Source organism: Atractosteus spatula, chromosome 4 (genome assembly GCF_055471065.1).
Source record: "Atractosteus spatula isolate fAtrSpa1 chromosome 4, fAtrSpa1.hap1, whole genome shotgun sequence".
NCBI lineage: Eukaryota > Metazoa > Chordata > Actinopteri > Semionotiformes > Lepisosteidae > Atractosteus > Atractosteus spatula.
Window position 1 is genome coordinate 65,432,774 of NC_142709.1, and position 21,038 is coordinate 65,453,811.

The following is a 21,038-nucleotide window of genomic DNA, read 5'->3' on the forward strand; positions in this document are numbered from 1 at the left end:
TGACATGTCATAATGAATGTACAATCTCCTGAACATAACATGAGTTGAGCAACTTATGTGAAGTCCTCTTTCTAGATTTTGGTGATGAAAATAAATAAGCTGTGCTGGTTTTGTCAACCTTCATTTACCTGTACGCCATACTTTTAGTCCTAATGTTTTCTCAGAACTTTGCATTTGATCCTGAAGTGTAAGATTTGATTCTATGTCATGATGTTTCGATCTCTTTTAACTGTGCACCTTTTGTACTTTCAGGAGTCTGGCCCTCTGGAGTCTGAAGCCATGGTGATGGGCGTTTTAGACCAGGCGTTTGATGTGCTTGTGCTGAGATACGGAGTCCAGAAGCGGATCTACTGCAATGTGAGTATCAACCTGAACTGTGTTATTAAAGATTAAAGATAAAGATAGAAAGATTGCTGGAAAATTTAGTTCATATTATAACAAGAAGCATATAAATTCCTCCTTTTGTCTGAGATCTGTATTTTTGTAACTACCTCTGTTTTAAATAAGTTGCTTATTTATTTTAAAACACTATATAATGTTACATTTCCTTATTTAAGATTTGTTAGTAATATGCACTCACAACCCAATAAATAAGTCTGCCTCCTAGATTGTACAGTAGAAAGTGTCTATTGTATAAAATTCCATATAATTTCAAAAAGACATTTTTAAACTTTTGATATTAAGAGCTTTGGAATAATTGTGCATGTTAACTTATCACCTACATACTTGCTAGACAAGGTTGCATTACTAATATATGAATGATTGAATACTTGCGTGATAGATTCAGATGCACTGGAGAACTGAAATTATTTTTTGTCTCTGATGATGTAACACAATGAATGGAAGTGTTGTCTGAGGGGAAAATACAACAGACAACAGCGAGAGCACTAGTTTTTGTTCTTTAATTAATCAATTAGTTCTTTAAATAGGTTTAAGATGCTGCAAAAAGTAGAGCCTATAGCCCACTTCCCTCCTTTATAACACTATTATGAAAATAGTTATAAGCAGCCTTTGACATTAAGTTAACTACTGTTGTTAACATTATTTTCCAATTCATTAAATTGTGTATATGCTTTACAACCCTCAGTCCCGGGGTAGTAATTATGTTGTGAAACTTGTCCCTTACTTTGTTTCACATTATTACTTGTCTCCTACTTTGTTTCACATTATTCTGGATGTGTTTAAGAGATTTAATATGGAGACCGTGCAGTATAAACAGCATAAGAAGTTACTCATTCAGTAACAGAGGACACCCATAATAGAGACCCGCATAGAAGTAACCCTTTTCTGTCATTGTACCACCACCTGTCTAGCAGTAGAGAGCTGCAGTGTTAATGCTTTTAATCAAAATCCCTGTCTGAGTTTCTGGTTTAGCGCTAGATTTTAGTACTTTCGGTAGATTTTGGCAGATTTTAGTACTTTCCATAGCTGCTTGTGCATATGGTGCCTTTGCCGCCAGTCACTTTGCTTTCTGCTCTTCATTCATGTTGTTTCCAAAGCCAGACCCCTTCTGGGGTCTTCAGATTTATGGAATGTCGGTAATCACACTGTTCACACATCATTTCAGATTCTCTCAAATGAATCGCATCTCCTTCCATCATCCATCCATCCATTTTCTAACGGCTTTATAAAGTTCAGGGTCATAAGGGAGCTGGAGCCCATCCCAGCCAGCAGGGGCACAAGGCAGGGTACACCTGGAGCGCCCGCCCATTGCAAGGCACACAGACAGAGAAACGCACACGCACACCACAGCCAGTATTCCCAGAAGCCAGTTAACCCCCCAGTGTGTCTTTGGACTGTGGGAGGAGAGCAGATAATCCAGAGGAAACCCACAAGGACACAGGGAGAAACTACAAACTCTACACAAACTCCAAGTCCAGAATTGAGCCCAGGGCCCCAGTGCTGTGAGGCAGCAATGATAACCACTGTGCCACCCGACTCGCATCTCCTTCTTGATGATTATATACTGGATATAGCAGCAGAAACTTCAGTCAGTTTGTTAATGAACAAATCCTCAGGGTTCTTCCACAAACTTTTGTCATTCTCTGTTCTAATCTTGCTTAGTTCATCATGCCATTTTGTGGGAGGTCCTCTTCTTGGTCATTTTCGGTCTTTTGTACTTTGTTCTGTGTCTAGCCCATTGTCTTTTTAGTCATTTATAATAATATCACATGCCTCTGTCCACACTTCATTGAATCATCTACAATTTATGTTTCATACTTTAAGGACAAGCAGCATTTGCTAGTCAAAGCCTTTTGGAGACATAAAAGCATTATTCTTCCCAAAGTCCTAATAAATAACTCCACATATACTGTAAATAGATCTTTTACTCAATTTTAGAGAATTGAGTTAGCTGGTTCACAATTTTACTTTGAAGCCAACATCATTACTTTGTCAACTTTCTACATTTGGAAAAAAAAGTATGTGCACTGTTAAATTTGTTTGAATATGTACAGTATGTACAGGTATACAAACATCTTCTTCCTCCTGCTCTTATATTGTTATAATGGGAATTTAATGACGCTTAAACACATTTATGTTTTTATTAGCTCAGCTCCTCAAGTATTAAATACCACAGGGACGTAAATCTTTGCCATGTTTTATTTAAGCTTTCAGAGATTAATGGTTTCCAGATAATGGCTCATCAAGCACAATCTGCCTTTTCCTGTGCTACGTCCTAACATCTGCATCAGACTTTGTCCTTATTTAGTTTATGCTTCGCACTCTGTACTTTTGTACGTCTTGTACCATAAAATATCAGTGTCCTCTCTCAAATGATGTTTGCAATTCGCTAGTCATTGAGATCAGGATGGAGCTACAACAAAAAACTTTTTGGTGGGGAAAAAGGCACGTTTTCTTCATGTTTGGAGTGCTGGTTTAGCTTTAATTTAGTCTTTTTTGTCTTGGTTACTCAAACATGGTAGCCCTGCAGTGGGTCCAAATACGTCTAGTACCAACAATGTTTCTTTTTTTAAGAAAAATTGCAAACACATCTTATTACCAAACAAAACAGATTCAGACAACAAGAATGTATGTCAAGCTTTCAGTTACTGTAGATTCATAGACAAAATGCTTTATTTGATAAATGTTTTCTGTGACCGTCCTGAAAAAAACTGAAAAGATAGAGGTGACCCTTTAATATTAGGAAACACATTAGGGTCCTTGACTGGTGCTTAAGCCTTGAACTGAAAATTCAAAGACCACGATGAACACCACAGTGAGCATCAAGAGACTGTGGACTGACCCGTCGCTTGTGCTCCTTGCTCAGGCTTTGCAAGGTCTGAAGGAGTTCCAGTTTCGTAAGGTGGGCAAGAAGCCAGAGATGACACTGACTTGGGAGGCTGTGGGCCCAGGAGAGACACCTTCTCGCCAGGTATGACAGCAGACCAGTTTAGCAGTAAAGCGCGCTGCCTTAGCCTTCATCTTCAGCGACGGGATGCTTAGCCTGATTGTGAATATGTTACGTTTTGCTTGCTCAGGGGCCAGGTGAAAATAGTGTAGTAAATTGTCTGGGGATGAGAATGGAAGTGGTTAGCAGTCTTTATTCTTCCATTCATATTTCAACAGTTTAGGATAGTATTCATTTTATGTACCAACTGGAAACACTTCTCTTTCATTAACTTAAAGTGTTAAATCCACTTTTTTGCTAATAATGTCAAATTTCCATTCCAAGTGTTGGTTTGTGGTTTTTGTGCATTTTTACTGCGCTAAAGGTTGTAACTGATAATGTCCCTTGTTCGATTTGTTAAATATTAACAGAGAAGTATAACAGTGGGGACATTGCTCTGAAAAGTCTCCCTGCACCAGCGGTCTATGTTTTTGGTGCAGTGGGTTTGATGTTTGCCATGACTATTGACATGTTGCTTGGAAGATTGATCCAGGGTCAAACTGCATATGGTCTACTGTTCCATTTAAGTATAGCATTCTTCTACTCACTGCGCTGCATGAAAACATTTCATTGTGTTGTATGTATTGTTATATGAATTCACTTAGTTTCAAGACAGTGAAGCATGGGTTTCTTATATAGTGTTTGTTTTTCCTGTTCCAAAGAGTCAAAGAGTGCACTGCTCAAGTCTGAATTGCTTTATTACTATGACTTCTGTGGCCTTTCAGAGAACAGCAGCATCTGTTAAAGTTAATATAGGGGGTAATAAATGAGAATTCATTAAATTCCTTTTGATTTCCTTCAGTCCTTATGAGTTTGCACTCGATTAATAGGTTGAGGAAGATGACACATTAACCAGTGAACCTTACACTGGAGGCATCGCCTGCGCAGTTTCAATGTTTATAATACTAATTCCTTTCACTTATATAGCGCTTTTCTGGACACTCCACTCAAAGCGCTTTGCAGGTAATGGGGTCTCCCCTCCACCACCACCAGTGTGTAGTCCCCACCTGGATGATGCAATGGCAGCCATAGTGCGCCAGAACGCTCACCACACATCAGCTATCAGTGGGGAGGAGAACAGAGTGATGAAGCCAATTCATAGATGGGGATTAGTAGGAGGCCATGACTGGTAAGGACCAATGGGAAATTTGGCCAGGATGCCGGGGTTACACCCCTACTCTTTTCAAGAAATGCCCTGGGATTTTTAATGACCACAGAAACTCAGGACCTTGGTTTTATGTCTCATCCGAAGGACAGCGCCTTAATACGGTACAGTGTCCCCTTCACTATACTGGGGCATTAGGGCCCACTCACACTGCAGGGTGAGCGCCCCCTGCTGGCGCCACTAGCACCTCTTCCAGCAGCAACCTTAGTTTTTCCCAGGAGGTCTCCCATCCAGGTACAGGCCAGGCTCACACCTGCCTAGCTTCAGTGGGTTGCCAGTTGTGAGTTGCAGGGTGATATGGCTGCTGGCTCAGCAATGTTCCCGTCTAACATAAACACTTTCAGATTACGTTTGGCCATACAGATTGCTGTACCCAAAATGTTTTTTCCGTGTGTCACTTACTATGATGTCAGCAAAATGAAAAGAGAGAGAGAGCTGCTGCCTCCACGCGAGTCTCACTGCCAGAACTGTTCTGTTGTTCTCAGGATATCTCCATCTTCACTCTGGTGGACGTGGTGCTGAAGGCCGATGGAGCCCCGATGAAATACAGCGCAGTGTTGAAGCAGCCCTCTGAGAAAACATCACAGAACTCCACAGACTCCGAGTAAGGCTGAGTACAGAGCCAAAAAAAGTACAAAACATACCAGACCTGCAATGAGGAGGCACAGGCTTTGTTTTTAAAAGTGTTTCACAAGCACAGACCATCTTTTTCATATTTTATCTTTTTACTTTATTTTTTAAATTGGTAAAGTTTAGAACCATATTTATTCTCTGCTGACTGTTTTGGGGGATAAAATAGAACTGGGGGCCAAAGCAGTTAAATGAATGAACTGGTTGTTTTTTTTATTATTGGAGATATAGATTTCCCTAATTAATTCAGTGTATAGTCTGTGCAAACTTAGTTTTATGAGACATTTAAGTTTTAGGAAGAAGCTTTAAAGTTATTGAAGCTTTAAAATTACTAGGAATCTTCGAGATTGTAGGAGCCTTCTGCTGAGGATTTGATAATGAAGAAAGAACTGTTCCCCCTAATTAATTTTACATCACAATATATCATTGTGTTAGGTGGATGACTTTTATTACTTTACATTCTCATTAAAGAAGCCAAGCCAAACTGAAGACATTTTAAATACCTCATTTCATTTTTCTTATGCATTTACAGAGTAACTTTGAAAGCCTCAATTGATTACAACTGCAAAAGACATCATAGAAAGGTTCTGATTATTTAAACAGAATTAAATTATAATGTCTTAAGGCACTGTATACAGCGGAATTGGGCACATAAATGCAGTTAATACATTTTTCATTTTTTGTTCAATATTGGAAATGTAATGGCAAATCTTGATTTTATTTTTTTCATGTATAGAATATAAAAAATGTTTACTTGATGGACATTCACCTGTTTAGGGAATGATATTGCCACTTCTTACTTTAATGTTTACAAGTGCTTGTAAAATTGAACATGATTTTGTGAATTGCACTCACGATGCAAGTGCTGTAACTTTTACTCTGAGGCTTAGTTTTACATTCTGTATAATATTTTTTGTAATTTCAAGTGTTTTTTAGTGTTTTTAAGTGCTGACATTTTTATGATGTCTGTTAACATCATCTGTGTGCAAAACTATAAATGAAGGAGAAAGTCCTGTTAATACAGTAGGTCCAAGTGTGTCCTGTTCATCTTACAATAATGAGTAATGTGAAGCTAGCGGACAGTTCCTGTCTAGATCAATACATTGAACCATGACATGTTAAAGCACTACAGACGCCACAAATATTCTTGTTCATTTTCTTTTTATAATTATGCTTTTTACCCTAAATATTTACTTTCAATTTTTAGTGAATTAATCAAAGAGCTTCCCTGTGTTTCAGCTACACTTTTGAAAACCTTTTAAAATAATGGAAGAATCTTGTCTTTTACTTATTGTATCTGCTTTTTTTGCTACCTGAAGAAGAGTTAATGCATTATATTGCTTTGAAAAAAAAGACTTATTTATTAATGTCAATTCAGAAGGCTTGTGCTGAATGGTTCCCTGTGATATTCCTAATCACGTGGAATGTAAACATATTCAGAAGTCAGAACATCTTTAAATTGGTTGAGCTGTAAATAAAGCATTCCCAGTAGATGTGTTGAGTATGTCTGCATGATGGTGAAGTTAGCATGACCAAAATTCTATGTATTGTACATCTGTTTTTTTTCCTGTTTATTTTAAATGATCTATCCTCTTGGGGTTTTATTTAATTGTTCAGGTTTTTAGGTTTATAGCGTTTTGCCTTATTGTACCCATATATTTCCTGGAACTTTAATTTGAAATGTTTTGGGGAAAAGATGTTCTTTTAATTCTGAGGCATGTTTTCACTTTTCTTTGCTTGATCAGTGAAATGGATATTCCTAACTACTGTATGAAGGCACGTCCATCTGTTCCTGTGAGAATTTGTGCCAGAATGAAACATTTCAGTACTGTCAAACTTCATTATTACAGCCCACAAACCTGTAATTATTTTCTTTTGACTTTTTAAAGTAATTTGGCTTTTTGAAAGTGTCCATTGTTTTTATTTTTTGGCATAAAAACCTTAATTTGGATGCAGTTTAAGAGCTTCATGTTAAAATCTTTTTTTGGCCAAAGTCTGACGTAACTTTTTTGTCTGAATTTTGTGTTACAGCATCCTCCAAATTAGAAATAACATTTTAACCTTTCTGAGCATCCTATAGTTTTATTCTCATTTTATATCTACTGTAGCAATGTAATTCCATCAAATTTGCCTGATTGTCCTGATGAGATAACAAGAACTAATGCATAATCTGGTACACCTGAATACTTGATAATGACTGTATGAGTACTACAGCGATGTGTAGTTAGTCATTTCCAATTAGGAATGGTTTGCAATTAAAATAGACAGTATGCTACAGTGTTAATCCTGAAGAAAACCATTCTGCTTTTCTTTTACTTCTCAGAATGAACCTTTACAGCTTCTTTTGGAGCTTTCAGACTGATACAACACCCCCTTCTAACTGTTAATGTTATATGTGTACACACTGTATGTGCAGTAATTTAAATTAAGCAGTCTGACTCACCTAGTATGTGAAACTTAAAGACAATTATCTCATGGAGTGGAAGAAGGAAATCTGCTTTTTCTTCTACATGAAGCCTTATGAACATGAGACATCCTATAAGGATAAAAATTAGTATGCAAGTTAGTCTTCCTCTGATTTATTTATTAAAACAGGAGTGTTTTTATTTTTATTTTTATTTTTCAGCCAAGACAGCAAGAGTCAGGTCTGCAATAGTAACTGTTAGCGGCAGAAGAGATTGCTTGCGTAAACTAGTTTCTCTTCCCTCTTCTGCGGTGCTGTCTAGTGTAACCTGTAAAGGGGTGATGGGGTGTAACTTGTAGACCTTATAAAAAATGTTCATGCTGCTATACGTCAAAGGTGGGGGGGATTTGTGCTGTTTAAAAGCATTTAACCTGAGCACAAATTCAGCTTCACAATCCAGACTTTGTAACATCAGGTCTGAGTCATTTCACTAGATTGCCCAAGTGGTGGCATCTTTTTGGTAGGGACACTGCCAGAGGGTAGAGTTGGGGTTAAGCAGAAACGGCTGTTTTGGGTTCCAATGGCATCGAGAGACCCGTACAACTCCCTGGGCGGTTGGCGGCTTGCAGTGACATCACCGAGGAGCATGCCAGTTCTCCAGCTGGCACAGGACCTCCTGTGTCGCCCAGCAGGGCATCAGAGCCTCTGTGTGGCCGGTCTGCGCTCCCTCGTTCTCCCGGCAGGGTACAGGCATGGGCTCCGTGATCTGAGATGTGAAGAGACGGCAACTGGCGAGTTCAGATTGGACACGTGTGCCATGACAAAGGGCGGGGGCAGGAGTGAGACCCCACTCATGTCTGACGTGTTTGTTTACTTTGATCATCTTGCTGCTCTGTGGATATAAATAAAGCACTTTTACCCCCTCTGACACTGTAACACTCTTTTTTTCCCATACTGTACACACAAATCATAATGGGCAGTCTGTTTCAGATCAGTCTGGAAAAAACACTTGTGAAATACCATAATTAATATGCGAAAAACAATGTTGAAATGCTGATTAAATTCCTGTTATTCCACTTAATTTTGTGTAAAGTTAAATACATTCTGACTACTTTCTGCTGAGCCTTTCATTTCTATATTGAGATCATTCACAGAGAACATGTTCATTGCAACTAAAACTTGTGATTTCTAGTACTTTCTTTCAAGAGAGTCAAGAGAAAAATCTTTCTTGCTATACTTCAAACTGAGTAGTACAGTAGCTATAAGAAAAAAGACAGGGAACAAAGTCTGCGATACATCGGCTTAGCATGAAACGCAGGGCCAAGCCCTTTGACATTTGAAAATGTCTTTGGCAGGAGGTACAATGAACTGTTAATTACAGACACGTGGTGTTTGGCCTCTGTGAACTTTGGTTCGTGCTTTGGAGAAAATATCCAGCTTTGACTTTTAAGATAATGCGATGTTGTTAAACATTGTCAGATACAGTAAATTCGTATCTTACTAATGTATGCTTTTGATCTTTTTAATGTAAATGAGGTTTGGTTTGAGGTTTTGACATGATCTGGTTAATAGACTTGCTATGTAAACAGTTTTCAAAATTCATCTCGACACGAAACGGCAAGAGTCTTGAGTTTCAGGCGTTCCTCCATTTACTGTAGCTACTTGAAAAATCTCCTTGCGTGGCAGTTTGCTGTAAAGTAGCAATTGACTTTGACATTAATTTCCAGGTGTAAGTTAATAAAACACAGAAGAGGTGAGAGATAAGAATCCTTATCTCATTGTCCACATTGATAAACAATGCACACCCATTTTATGTGAGGGGTTTGGTTAAGTCATTCCAGAATGGATGAGGTTGTAGCTGATATTTAATCATATTGCCCAGAGTATACAGTAACTATATTGGCTATGTGCTGTAAATAGATGTTTTCATATACCTGAAAAAGAATTAAAAACATTGTGGAAGTATGACTGAAGACATTGTGTTTGCAGTGGTAGGGAGCCATCTTTAAGATGTGTTTTATTCTGAGATAAACTTCCTTTGCTGGTTAGTATTATGGAAACTGTACTTCCCTAAGTAAGGTTTCAATATAAATATTATTTTTTATTTAGTGCAATCCAATCGTTAATTTACCCAAAAACCTTGTTCTACACCCGGTCACTCAATGATCAATATATTTCCTCTGCAATTTGGTATTCCATACAGAAGAAAATCAAACAAAATAAAATTGAAGAACTCAAAAAATGATGCTCATCAAAAGCAGTAACATTGTGTTGCCTGAACAGCCTAAACAGGGAAGAACATAGTGAATAATGCACTTACTAAGTGAATCCAATTTGATTATCAGCTGTCATTAGCGTGAAACAAAATCAGATTTAATACTGTAAGCAAGGTGAAATAAATGGTTTTAATAAAATGTTCCTCTTTCCTGCTTTACTGATCAATACAAAATTCACAAGTGTCCATTGCAGAAACTTGTTTTTATACAAAGCACATTCATATCCACATACAGTAGGTGTTTCAGATTGAAAGTCCTGTAAATCAGCAGACTTTGTCATTGTATGAAAAATTCTTGACAGATATAAGAAGGGACCACAGGATAAAAATGTAATTCCTTTCAATATTACACTGCCATTATTTTTCATCTCAATTTACCACCTGCTAAATTTGAAAAAAAAAAATACTAATAAGCGGGACGTACATTCCTTAAAGGAAACAAAATGCCTGCTACTCTAGTTACTGACTACTAAACTGTTTTAACATATTGGAAAAATTCTGAACTCCATAACTTGTTTGTTTCAATTTGTCTTTAAAGTGTTTTTCACTAAGACGATGATAAGAACCCAAGATACTAAAGAGCATTAATACAGCTGAAAGAAAAATTGGATATTGAGGGACTTAATCTCTTGCATGAATTCACAGACTCTGAGGTTAGAACAGATTTCAAAGACATAACACTTATAAATCCTGCAGACTGAAATGATTACAGTAAAAATATTAAGCAGATATAGAATATATCTTTCTAATTATGCATGTATTTATAAAAATAGATTTTGATTAAAGGTTTTTGGAATCATTTTCATTAATCGATTTCTCATGATTGGCTGTGATACATTCAGTTGACGTCTGTAAATCACATTATTAGTTAGGAAAGTTGATTAGGCTCAGGTGTTGAGGTGATTTAACCTGTTGAATGTTAAGCCTGGTGAAAACTGAGAAAGGAAAATACAGAAAATCGCTAACACACCCCACTTATCAAGGGGACAACACCTTTATGCTATCAGTATGCTGGAGACAGGACCGAGTCAACACGTCACTTGTAGTCGTGGCGTTCAGAGTCAGCAGTTTCAATCCTGGCAAGACATTAGAGCCAAACACAGTCTGGCAACAACACGGATCTGGGAGATCAGGAGTCATGACACCTCACCAAGATCGAAGGAGAGTTCCAAGTGTAGTGGTCTGGGTAGGAGTGTCTAATGTAATCCCTGCAGAACTTCAGTTGCTGATGGTTTGGGAAACGAGAAGCTTCATGTCCTGAGGAACCCAGGTAAAATGGACACAGCGAGGAGGAGGCTGACAGAGCCATGACTGCCACTTCCTGAGTTGGGCTCTGGGGGACAGTCGGTATAGGGCTCAAGACAGGCAGCGTAGGCCAGCACATGGGCTATGTAGTTCTGCTCTTTCACTCCATGAAACAGGTGAGCCATGGGACCCTGGGCAAAAATGGCCACATCTTCCCCACCATGCGTCTCGGAGTCCAGGGGAACAGCAGCCTGCTGCATGTACTCTTCATCCACTGGCAAGACCGGAGCAGAGGCAGAGAGACAGACGGGGGAGTGAGAGACCAGCACCCAGAACCGCAAAACTCCCATCCAAAACACTGGGCAATGCTAACACGAGCCTGGTTCATTTTGAACTTGTATCAAAAACTGATAAGGTGCAATATGAAGAGAAAGAAAAAGACAACAGATGCCATATAGAAAAAAGCTTTAACTGTAATGCATATGGACAGGGCCACTATCGTCAGTGTCTTTAAAAGTGCAGGCGGATCTTAAATCTACGAAAAGGGGATGGTAAAATAATTGTTTCTGTGAAATTTCTGGAGGTCACGAGTAATTTGGTAGAACTAAGTCAATTAATTACCTCTACCATCCACCAGGTTACACTAATAAAAGGGTTAACTTACTTATTTCAACTAACTCACTAACTTGGGAGTAGCAATCAGAAGTCTTACACTGTAACAGGATTTGGAGCCAGTTATCACATTGTTGCACTAGGTTGGCCTCCAGACCATGTGGATATATATTATGTATCATTTAATGTCTGGAATGCAGATTACTTGCACAGTTCCCTAGCTCCTGCCATGATTCTTGTCTTTTGACACAATCCACTGTGATTCAGATGACATATTAATGGATAAGTTCAAAATAATACAGTACCTAGATAATTTAATGTGTAGCTGAAAAGGGGTACAAATATCTTGCTTTTTCTATAGATGTGAACAGTTGACAATTTGTCCCTTACTTTAATTATCGGCCTTGAGGAATACAAGTTACAGTATATTGCTATAATGATGCACCACTTCTTTGGTATATATCGACCCTCACTTCCAAAATAACGTGAACTATGTATATGTACAATGTGATCCCTCCTGTCGATTTTTGTTTTGTGCTACTAATAAAAATATCAGAATACAATTACTACATACATAAATGTAATAAGTGCATTTACAGTATTTTTTAAACTATTTAAAGAGGAAAACTAAAGTAACTCATCCTGTGTAAGGTTGTCTACTTTGCAAATAAATAGATTTTTACTACCAACAACTATAATCCAACATCAGATGTGTGGAAAGCAAGAGAAGCATCTATTTAACACAGCCAGATGAATTTACTAAAATTCATTCCCTGGTAACAAATTCCTGTTATAAAGTTTTTGGCAAAGGGTGACATGTGATGATTCAGTATTTTTGTGCAAATTTGTCTGTAACAACCTCAATCACTTATTTTAAAAATTCTACCTGTACAGGTGTTAGTCAATTTAAAGAATAGAAGACATACACATCTGAACATACAGTACACATAGACATACTGTACACTTACAGTAATCAACATAAGTAATATTTGCTCTTGTGCCATTTTCAAGCAGATATCCTGGTCCGTTAGCATACAGGATACTGGTATATGGCAAATTGTCTTCAGCCATCTCTGGGACTAGACCTAAAGAAAAAAGATCTGTACACTTTACATTTTAATGGCTATTTTTCCCCAAATGCTTGAGTTTTAGAAAAAAGAATAAGTTAAATTAGACATAAAGTTGTACAATTTGCAAAATTCCTTTATTATCTTTCATTTTAACAAACCTATTGCTTAGGAACTGGCTTTAGTTTTGAAGGAATCTCTTGCTTTGGCTTTTTTAAGCTATGCTCTATTATAAATATCTAAACAGCTAAGACACTTCTTGTTCTGGTCAGGCCCTCCCTGTGCGTATTATGGGAATGCTCACACAGCCGGAATGATTGGGAGGAGCGTACCGAAAATGGGATTCCCTCTGGGGGTGTTTCCTCCGAAGGTAAAGACATGGGAGTGGTCAGCGGTGACGACGGTCAGCGTGTCGGAGTCTCTGGTCAGCTGGGAGGCACGCTGAATTGCCCGGTCAAACATAACCGCCTCTGTCAGGGCCAGCTTGGCAATGCCATCATGGTGTCCATGGTCAATTCTTCCTCTTAAATCAGATCAATACCATAAGATGCATCCTCACTTACGTACTGTAGATAAGAGTACTTTACAAAAATATAGTAGTGTGACACTACTATCAGCACAAAACCCAAGCCTTCCATAAGAAGTAGTCACAGTTCCAGTCTTTATTTACAGAGGGAAGGACAGTGTCAAAGGCAAGAGCCCAATAGCACCTAAAACCATTGACTGGTATTAGTGCTGAACCAATGACATTCCAGGTGGCCTGGAATTGTCCCCAATGAATTTGAAACCTAGCTGATAAAATGGGGAAAAACATGGGAAATAAGACTTTCTGCTTCATTTCAGGTACAGCAGGAGCAGGCCATTTGACTCACTGAATCTGAAAGACTTGCAGCCTCACGTCCTCCTCCTAGCATAAAGATTATTTTAAAAATCATGGTTGCTGCTAAAGAATGAAATAAGGCAATTCTACTGCTCATTTTAGGCAATAAACAAGGTCCACAGGATTTCAGGCTGATGTCTCCTGTGCTGTGTGTGGAAATGTAAGGGGATACTTATCCTCCACAAAGAGAAAAAAGCCTTTCGGGTTCTTGCTGAGGATCTGAATGGCTTTTTCAGTCATCTCTATTATAGAAGGATCCCGTGTGGAGTTGCGATATAACTCAAACCTCATGTCTTTGGCCTCAAAAAGACCTGGAATCCAAAAGATGTTGTTTTAACTTCTCAACTTCTCAACGCAAAGAAGGGGCTCAGTATTCATAGGGATATGATTTTTAAACCCATGCAATGTGATAAATGTTTATCGTGGTGAGATAATATGGTTATACTTTCTTCTTCTTGCTGGCCTCTGCATTGCAAGTTTTTACGTGGAAGGACTAAATCAAATAAAAACAAGATAATTGAAATACGAGGAGGATCTGTTGATTTACAAAACTTGTAAACCTAATAAATTGTTATATAAAATAAAACCAAGCAATGGCCATAAGCATTAAGCTGTGTGCTAGAGCTTGTTGTCATATTTAAGTATTAACTTGAAATTGTAAATCAGGGGTTGAACTACAGTAGCATGATAATGTCTTCACAAAACTGGAAAATATCACAAACTGTGGTACTATTTCTCTCTTTTCTGTCTGTAATATGCAAAATAATCCGTAATTATCCCCTGCTACAGATTACCTGTCTGTTCAGCACCAAACAAATGCCATTACCCATGAGACAGTTGGTTGAATTTACATCCACGGCATCGAATTGTTCTTTGTGCCACACGTATTGCGCATTCTTTGACTGTAATAGAAAAATAAGAAAAGATTACTGCTAGGATTTTATTCAAATAACAGACATTTCCTCATATCATTTTAACGGGTCCAGAACTTTGATGATTTAGCGATTTGGATCATGAAGGAGGTGGTTGTGCTGAACACTGGGAATGATTCAACGGTCTGGTCCTCTTCAAGGCTCATCGTCCAGAAGGGCAGTTAATGAGAGTGCAGAGCAACCTCTGTTCTGCACAGTAAATGTCCGAGATGAACAGTACCTTCCGTGCCTCCAGCCACAGCTCAATGAGGTTTTTCCCGTCTTTCCGCTTGCCGCGGCGGGAAGACGATGTCGGGTACTCGGGATCTGGGGTCCCCTTGGGAGTCATGTACATCCGCCCTCCTCCTAGGATGACCTTTGGGGCGACGATAAGATGGCAAAGATCAGGGGGGCACAGCTGTGTTACAGACATTAAATCGACAAATGACCTGTCATTGGACTTTTTAGTTCTCAATTTATGGCTGCTTTTTTTAATGTAACTGTTCCTTTACTGAAAACCAGACTACAACACTTCAAACTTCAATAAATTAAATACATTAACAGTGATAGAAATAGTGAAAATAGCAAACTGGTCTTCACAGAGTACCTCATGTGGCTTTTCCTGTGAATTCTTACTTCAGCTTTCAGCTGAACTTGTACTCCCTCCAACAGCCTTAACAGACAAAATGAAGGTTTGCTGTTTGTATATACAATGAGACATTTGATTAAAAACTGCGCGTTGTCCACTGCCCTTTGACCTCCTCAGACCTGCAGAGAGTCAAGCCCCTTTCTGCAACAGTCTCTCTCTGCAGTTAACAAGGCCTTACGTCTATGTCGGTGTTGAAAACCAGCTGCGTGGCCACGTCTTTGCAGCCATCTCTGAGGGCACTGGAGGAGAGGTCGGCATCGCTGTACCAGCTGCGGCTCACAGAGTGGGCATAGGAGGCCGCAGGAGAGGCATGCTGGACGCGGGTGGTGGTCACAATGCCCACGGATTTGCCTGCAGTGACCAGACACAAAGACCTGAGACTGTTTCATACGCAGCTACTGTCCCCATTGGGAAAGTTGTGCTGAATTCATTACGTCAGGAGCTCAGCTCTTGTTCCTTATTTCTGCTATCCAGCCGGTGTTATAGGTCTCTTCTTCTTCAGAACAAGGAAAGGCTTTAACTTGTCCTTTTAAGCAAAAAATGAGCCGAATTAAGTAAAGGTGAAAAGAAATACAGAAACCTTTTAGCCTCCCAGGACTGGAGCTGCACACCCCAGACGAATCTCCTGATATGAGGTGTTCTTGCCATAATGTACAGTAGATGTATTAAAGCTTCATGAACCTGTTCTTGGACTTATTTTAGGGTCACGTCTGTTTACTACTAACTTCAGAACATTAATCATAATGAAGACAATTCAGAGTTCATTCACCAAGAAAATCATCTCATAATTGTCAGGGAGGCAGCACATCTTGAGAGAAATGTTGCTGCAGAGCCAACATCAAACAACAATTAAACAAATGCAGTAATAATGGAATTACTTTTAGCTCTTCAATTGTTTTCAGCTTTTGCACGTTGGAAGCTTCCTTTTAACTATTGGGTTTTACAATTGATTTGCAAATCTCTACATTCAGAGGAGACACAAACAGGTAACCATTAAGCAAACTCCTTGCTTCAGTTAATGATAGTTCAATTAAATAGCCGACAGCTTCATTGGCAGGGGTCATGGGATCCCCAGGATCTCAAGTGTTTCCCAACCCTTACCCAACTCTCACTCTCAGTGTTCTTCCAGCTGAGCTAATTGGCAAACTAATTGATTTCCATTTTCTCTCTGAGGTAAGGTATACACTGTGGTTTAAAGTTTGCTTTCAGCATTTACAAATCTAAATGGGACTGGAGGTGGCTCTGAATGCTGTAAGGTTTTGAGTTTCTTGCCCATGACGAGACTAGGGGTTTGAGACAACGTGGTGACTATAAATTACTTTCACAAACTTCACGATTTTGGACTTAATACGGAATTTGTCGAATTTTTGCAATACCACAATATTTTTGCAATATATTCTGTTACCCATATTTAATAACCGGTCTGAGGAATGGGTCTGCAGGTCCCCGCTAAGAGGTCAGTTTAAACGAAGTGCTGGTCCCGGAGACCCTCAGAGCTGTGGACATTCATTGCAGCCGAGGTCTTTACATAAATGAACCAACAATTTGCTTGGCTGGATCCAGAGTTTTTTTTTTCCTAACCAAAGCTTAGAGATTTTAAGCTACACAATAAACTCAAAAGCTACAAGGCAACCTCCTAGACGGTTAGGCACTGAAAACAACATCAAGATGTCAAGCTAAACCTATTATAAGGTCTATTAAGTGTTCGATTATTTGAGTGTTCGGGTGGAACAAAAACCAGCAGATGTATGAGTCCCCAGGACTAGAGACGTCTGCTCTAGAGGGTCTGTCTCTTGTCGAACATCAGCCATTGCCATTTCAGGGAAGCAAAGGGTGAATTCTGCCATGTAGAAACCCCCTCAAGAGCAGGCAGCCTAAGCCGGTGCACTGCTCATCACTGTGAGTCCTGTCTGTACCTTGGGCCTTGGCGCGGTGCAGCACTGAGTACACCTCATTGCCGAAGGTGCTATTGCACTTGTAGGCCACAGCGGCGGCGCTCACTCCCACTGTTTTGGCGTTGGCCTTCACTCCACAGAGGTAGGCGGTGCCCGTGCTCGCGCTGTCTGCCACCTGCATGTCAACGCTGTACGTCTGGAGAAAGCACACGCCGCAGTCACTTGTGGACCTGCTGTACGGGGGCTGGGGGATGGGAATTACTGACAAGTACCTGGTCACGGCTTGATGCCGACTTTTACAATAACCTCAGTAATTATGCAATTAAAACTGATTTTCTGCCGTCGCATTGCGACTATGCTTCCAATATGTTGTGGAAAGATATTTCAACTGGACCCTCTCTCTTCAGTTATAATCTAACCTGAAGTCCAGTGACCAATGTTTTAATATTAGTCTTTGTCAAATTTTATTTTGCATTTTGCGCCTGTCTGCCTTTCAGTGTGGCAAACTGACCTGACAAACAAGACAATCAGTAAGTGATAAGGGCACAATACTGTGTTATTTACTGGGCTGTGAGTGTTCTTTTTTCTTCTAATCCCTTTTTTTCCCCATCCTATAACAGACAGCCTGGTTGCCTGAGCCTCAGCTGACCTCACCTTGGAAAGAGCGAGGTGTGGGAAGGTGTCCATGGTCAGAACTGTCTCTTCACCGGAGTTCCCCTCCATCTGTCCCTTCAGGATCCGAGTGGCCGAAACGGTGGAAACTCCCATTCCTGTAAGAGACACTGACCGTGCCCTCATCCATAGCAGCAGATAGAGGAGAAAGAGTTGACTGCGCTACTTGTTCTTGGGTTTTTAAATTACAGTGCTCCACATATGCTCAGATATGTTGAATTCGTCATCTGCATTCACTTTTGTGATGCAAACCACTGGCATGTGGTTTGCGGATTAAACAAATGGCTGTTGCAGCGTCCCCACTAAACAGAGCGTACCACTGTGGTCATGGGTTAAACTGTGGCTTGTACGCAAAGCAGTCTGGGAATCTGGAATTGATTAGTTTAGCCAATTGGTTTAGCACAGGTTTGCCTGGCGTTACTCTCTTGCTGGTGTACAAATATACAAAAATTACGGATTGTTATCTTTGTTATAGATACTTTAACTAATTAATTTTTGATTAAAGCAAGATTAACCGTGCTTCCCTTTTATTCTCACTTTAGTTTATGGTTGTAAGAAAAATTACAAGAACAAGACAAGACCAAAATTATTTTGGATTTTCTCTTAGAAACAGGTAGAAATGCAAGTGAAAATCAAAACCTTTGATCTGAGATAATCTAATTTAAAAGCCCTTTGGGCTTTGCTTTTGTGTAAAGAAATCAGCTCAGAAAACATCAGCCCTTCTTCTCTATCTCCTAACACTCAGAATCCTACACCAGTGGCCAAGTGGATCATACAGATAAGGAGAACCAATGCTTCAGCAGTAAAAACAGAGGCAGATACGGGTGTTATTATTAATGTTAAGGATATATCGGGCTTTGTCAGCAACGGGACGTGCTTTTAGAATAACAGGGAGAGTCCATCAGGAATTACTCATGCTTGTTATTTTTTTAAGTCTGTTGGAACACATGAAGGACTTCAGGACCTTTTGCGAGATGCACATTTTTCCCTGAATTGCTGAAGTAGAGCTTCTCCCTTAGGAATTTGCTTATTTTGTAACACGGTGCGGAAAGATAAGTTAGTGATGAGTGTCCCCCGGGTGTGAGGTAATGTGCAAACCATGAATATGAGTCGGATTAAATTGTGAAAGCCTTGCTTTGTGTTGCCCACTTTAAATGTTCTTGTGACACGGGTTGACGCTGTGCTGCGTTTTACCATCTCCCAAGAAGAGAATGATATTCTTGGCGCGGTGGGAGATTGGCTTCATTTTCAGAGCCGCCTGCAGTGTCTCCTTGGCCTGGGTGTTCCAGTAGGCTGGGTCCTTCTCCTGCATGGGTGTAGCTGCTCAGAGGTAAAATCAGGCCAGGGCTTGTCACTCTCCTGTCCTCTACAGAGAGGAATACTGTAGGTATATTCCCCAATTACATCCAGTGCTTGTGAGTGCCCCATTAGGAGGAGCAAAATCATTAATGCATGCATTCAGACAGGGTTAGTGACTGAAATGTAACATTTCTTTTTGTGCTTTGTAAAGGCTTATACCTAAAAAATGTTACATTTCTTCCAAGGCACAGTGATTGGTACTCTGATTGATACAGTATAGCTATGGTAAAATCAATGCATGTTTTTTGGTACAATAAATGCTCGCTTTTTGAAAAAAATGGAAAGCTGCATATGAGACACAAACACACTAATCTAACCATTAAAAATATATCAAGCAGAGTCTGGTAAAATGCATGCAATTTTGCCAGTTAAAATCATTGCACCCCTAAAGCTGCGAGTAACACACATGTCAGACTGACCTGAGAGAACACTTGTTAGAAGAAATGCAGCTAGTAGTCCCAGGACCATGCTTTGCTCCATGCGGTGATTCATGTTGTGAAATGTCCCTGACACCAATTCAAGAGCGCTCAGATCTCTAGGAAGGGGCTTTTAAACCTAGGGTGTTTTGCAAGACAGGGCCCTGACCAGCACTCATAGGTCAGTAGAGAAAAAGGAAGCTGACTTCAGAAAAGACTGAACCCCCCTTCTGAAACACCCCTTTTAGTAACAGCCAATATCATTGTTTCTTTAAGAAATGTTTTTTTACTTTTCTGGTACACATCGACATTTTTTTCTTGTGGATTGTCTGTTGTAATACAAATGAATAAAAACCACAGATGTCTTCAATACATTTCACCACTTCAGTTCAACAATTTTAGTAATAATCTAAAATGTAGTTTTATGCTGATTTGTGTTTGAAGAACACTGGTGGCCTAGCCAGTTTTTTTTATCTGAATAATATATACAAATTGATAAAAGTGCATGTTTTTATTTAGCTGTTGATTCAGAAAGATTACAACAGCACTATGCTGCATACATGCAGATAATGCCTTCATTTCATTTATTTTCGTGGAAAATTGCATGTTTCTTTACTTGTAGGTTTTTTTTAACTTATGGGCCTTAGTGACACATAAGATGCTTGTGAAATTATAGAACATGTGAGATTCTCAGACAAAGAGGTACTAGTGAAAAACAATACAGCAGGAATAAGAACATCCTGCTAAGTTAGAAGTTCCAATGACAGGAATCACAGCTTAAATATCACTGCATGTTTTTAGCTTCAAAACTGATCTCAGCTTTTAAAGAGGATTCATTCTCCTGGCTATATAGTGCATCTGCAGAGGACTTCCAGTTGCGTGCGGTTAATGAAAAGCCTAATAAAAAGGAAATTAAGCACGCTTTGCGGTTTTAGGGCTCACAGTGCGTCTACAGCACGAGCAGAGAAATACAAGAAGAGAAACTGGGAAAAACCCTGAAAGTGCATTGCAGCACATTTGTGGACTAATTTAACAAGGAAATGAGTGAAGAAATTTGCGTCATCTCGTCTAATAAGCAAGAGATACTGCTGCTAGGACGTGACTCTTTCTTGATTATTTAGGCTATGCCATCCCTGTGCATTTGTCCCTGGTGCTATTCTCTTAATTGGACTTTCTGTAAAATGAACACTCCTCCACATACAAGTCAACATTCTGAGAGAGAGGGACAAAGATATGTGCTCTTTGTCACATGGGGGGTGGTGCAGTGGCTCTGTGGCTAAGGATCTGCGCCTGTGGTTGGAAGGTTGCCGGCTCAAATCCCACGGCTGGCAGAGGAATCTTACTCCGTTGGGCCCCTGAGCAAGGCCCTTAACCCCAACTGCTCCAGGGGTGCTGTATAAATGGCTGACCCTGTGCTCTGACCCCAGGCTCTCTCCCTGTCTGTGTGTCTCATGGAGAGCAAGCTGGGGT

The 21,038-nt window shown here is 39.6% G+C and overlaps 2 protein-coding genes across 2 annotated transcripts in view; one reads left to right on the top strand and one right to left on the bottom strand.

The window, feature by feature from the left end:
- The window catches only part of dis3l2 (DIS3 like 3'-5' exoribonuclease 2), a 126,935-nt gene extending 113,233 nt beyond the window's left edge, over positions 1 to 13,702 (top strand). The window contains exons 19-22 of the mRNA XM_088912905.1: positions 253 to 357; positions 3,269 to 3,373; positions 5,039 to 5,157; positions 13,630 to 13,702. Of these exons, the coding sequence (XP_088769031.1) occupies positions 253 to 357; positions 3,269 to 3,373; positions 5,039 to 5,157; positions 13,630 to 13,702 (402 nt within the window). The remainder of the gene's footprint in view (positions 1 to 252; positions 358 to 3,268; positions 3,374 to 5,038; positions 5,158 to 13,629) is intronic.
- A 90-nt stretch (positions 13,703 to 13,792) lies between these two features.
- LOC148836879 (intestinal-type alkaline phosphatase 1-like) lies at positions 13,793 to 19,105 on the bottom strand. The gene is made up of 7 exons (XM_088914206.1): positions 18,988 to 19,105; positions 17,776 to 17,891; positions 17,143 to 17,317; positions 15,405 to 15,577; positions 14,819 to 14,953; positions 14,493 to 14,568; positions 13,793 to 13,977 (listed from the first exon to the last, which is right to left on the bottom strand). The coding sequence occupies exons 1-7, from the start codon at positions 19,103 to 19,105 to the stop codon at positions 13,793 to 13,795; spliced, it is 978 nt and encodes a 325-aa protein (XP_088770332.1).
- Between the last annotated feature and the right edge of the window lie 1,933 nt (positions 19,106 to 21,038).

Bases quoted from the DNA above. Each gene is read 5' to 3' on its own strand.
- LOC148836879 (XM_088914206.1), bottom strand. From the start codon at position 19,105: ATGCAGGAGAAGGACCCAGCCTACTGGAACACCCAGGCCAAGGAGACA. The intron at 17,892-18,987 runs GTAAAACGCAGC...TGTCTCTTACAG, and splicing joins CATTCTCTTCTTGGGAGATG to GAATGGGAGTTTCCACCGTT. The intron at 15,578-17,142 runs GTACAGACAGGA...TGGTCACTGCAG, and splicing joins GCACCGCGCCAAGGCCCAAG to GCAAATCCGTGGGCATTGTG.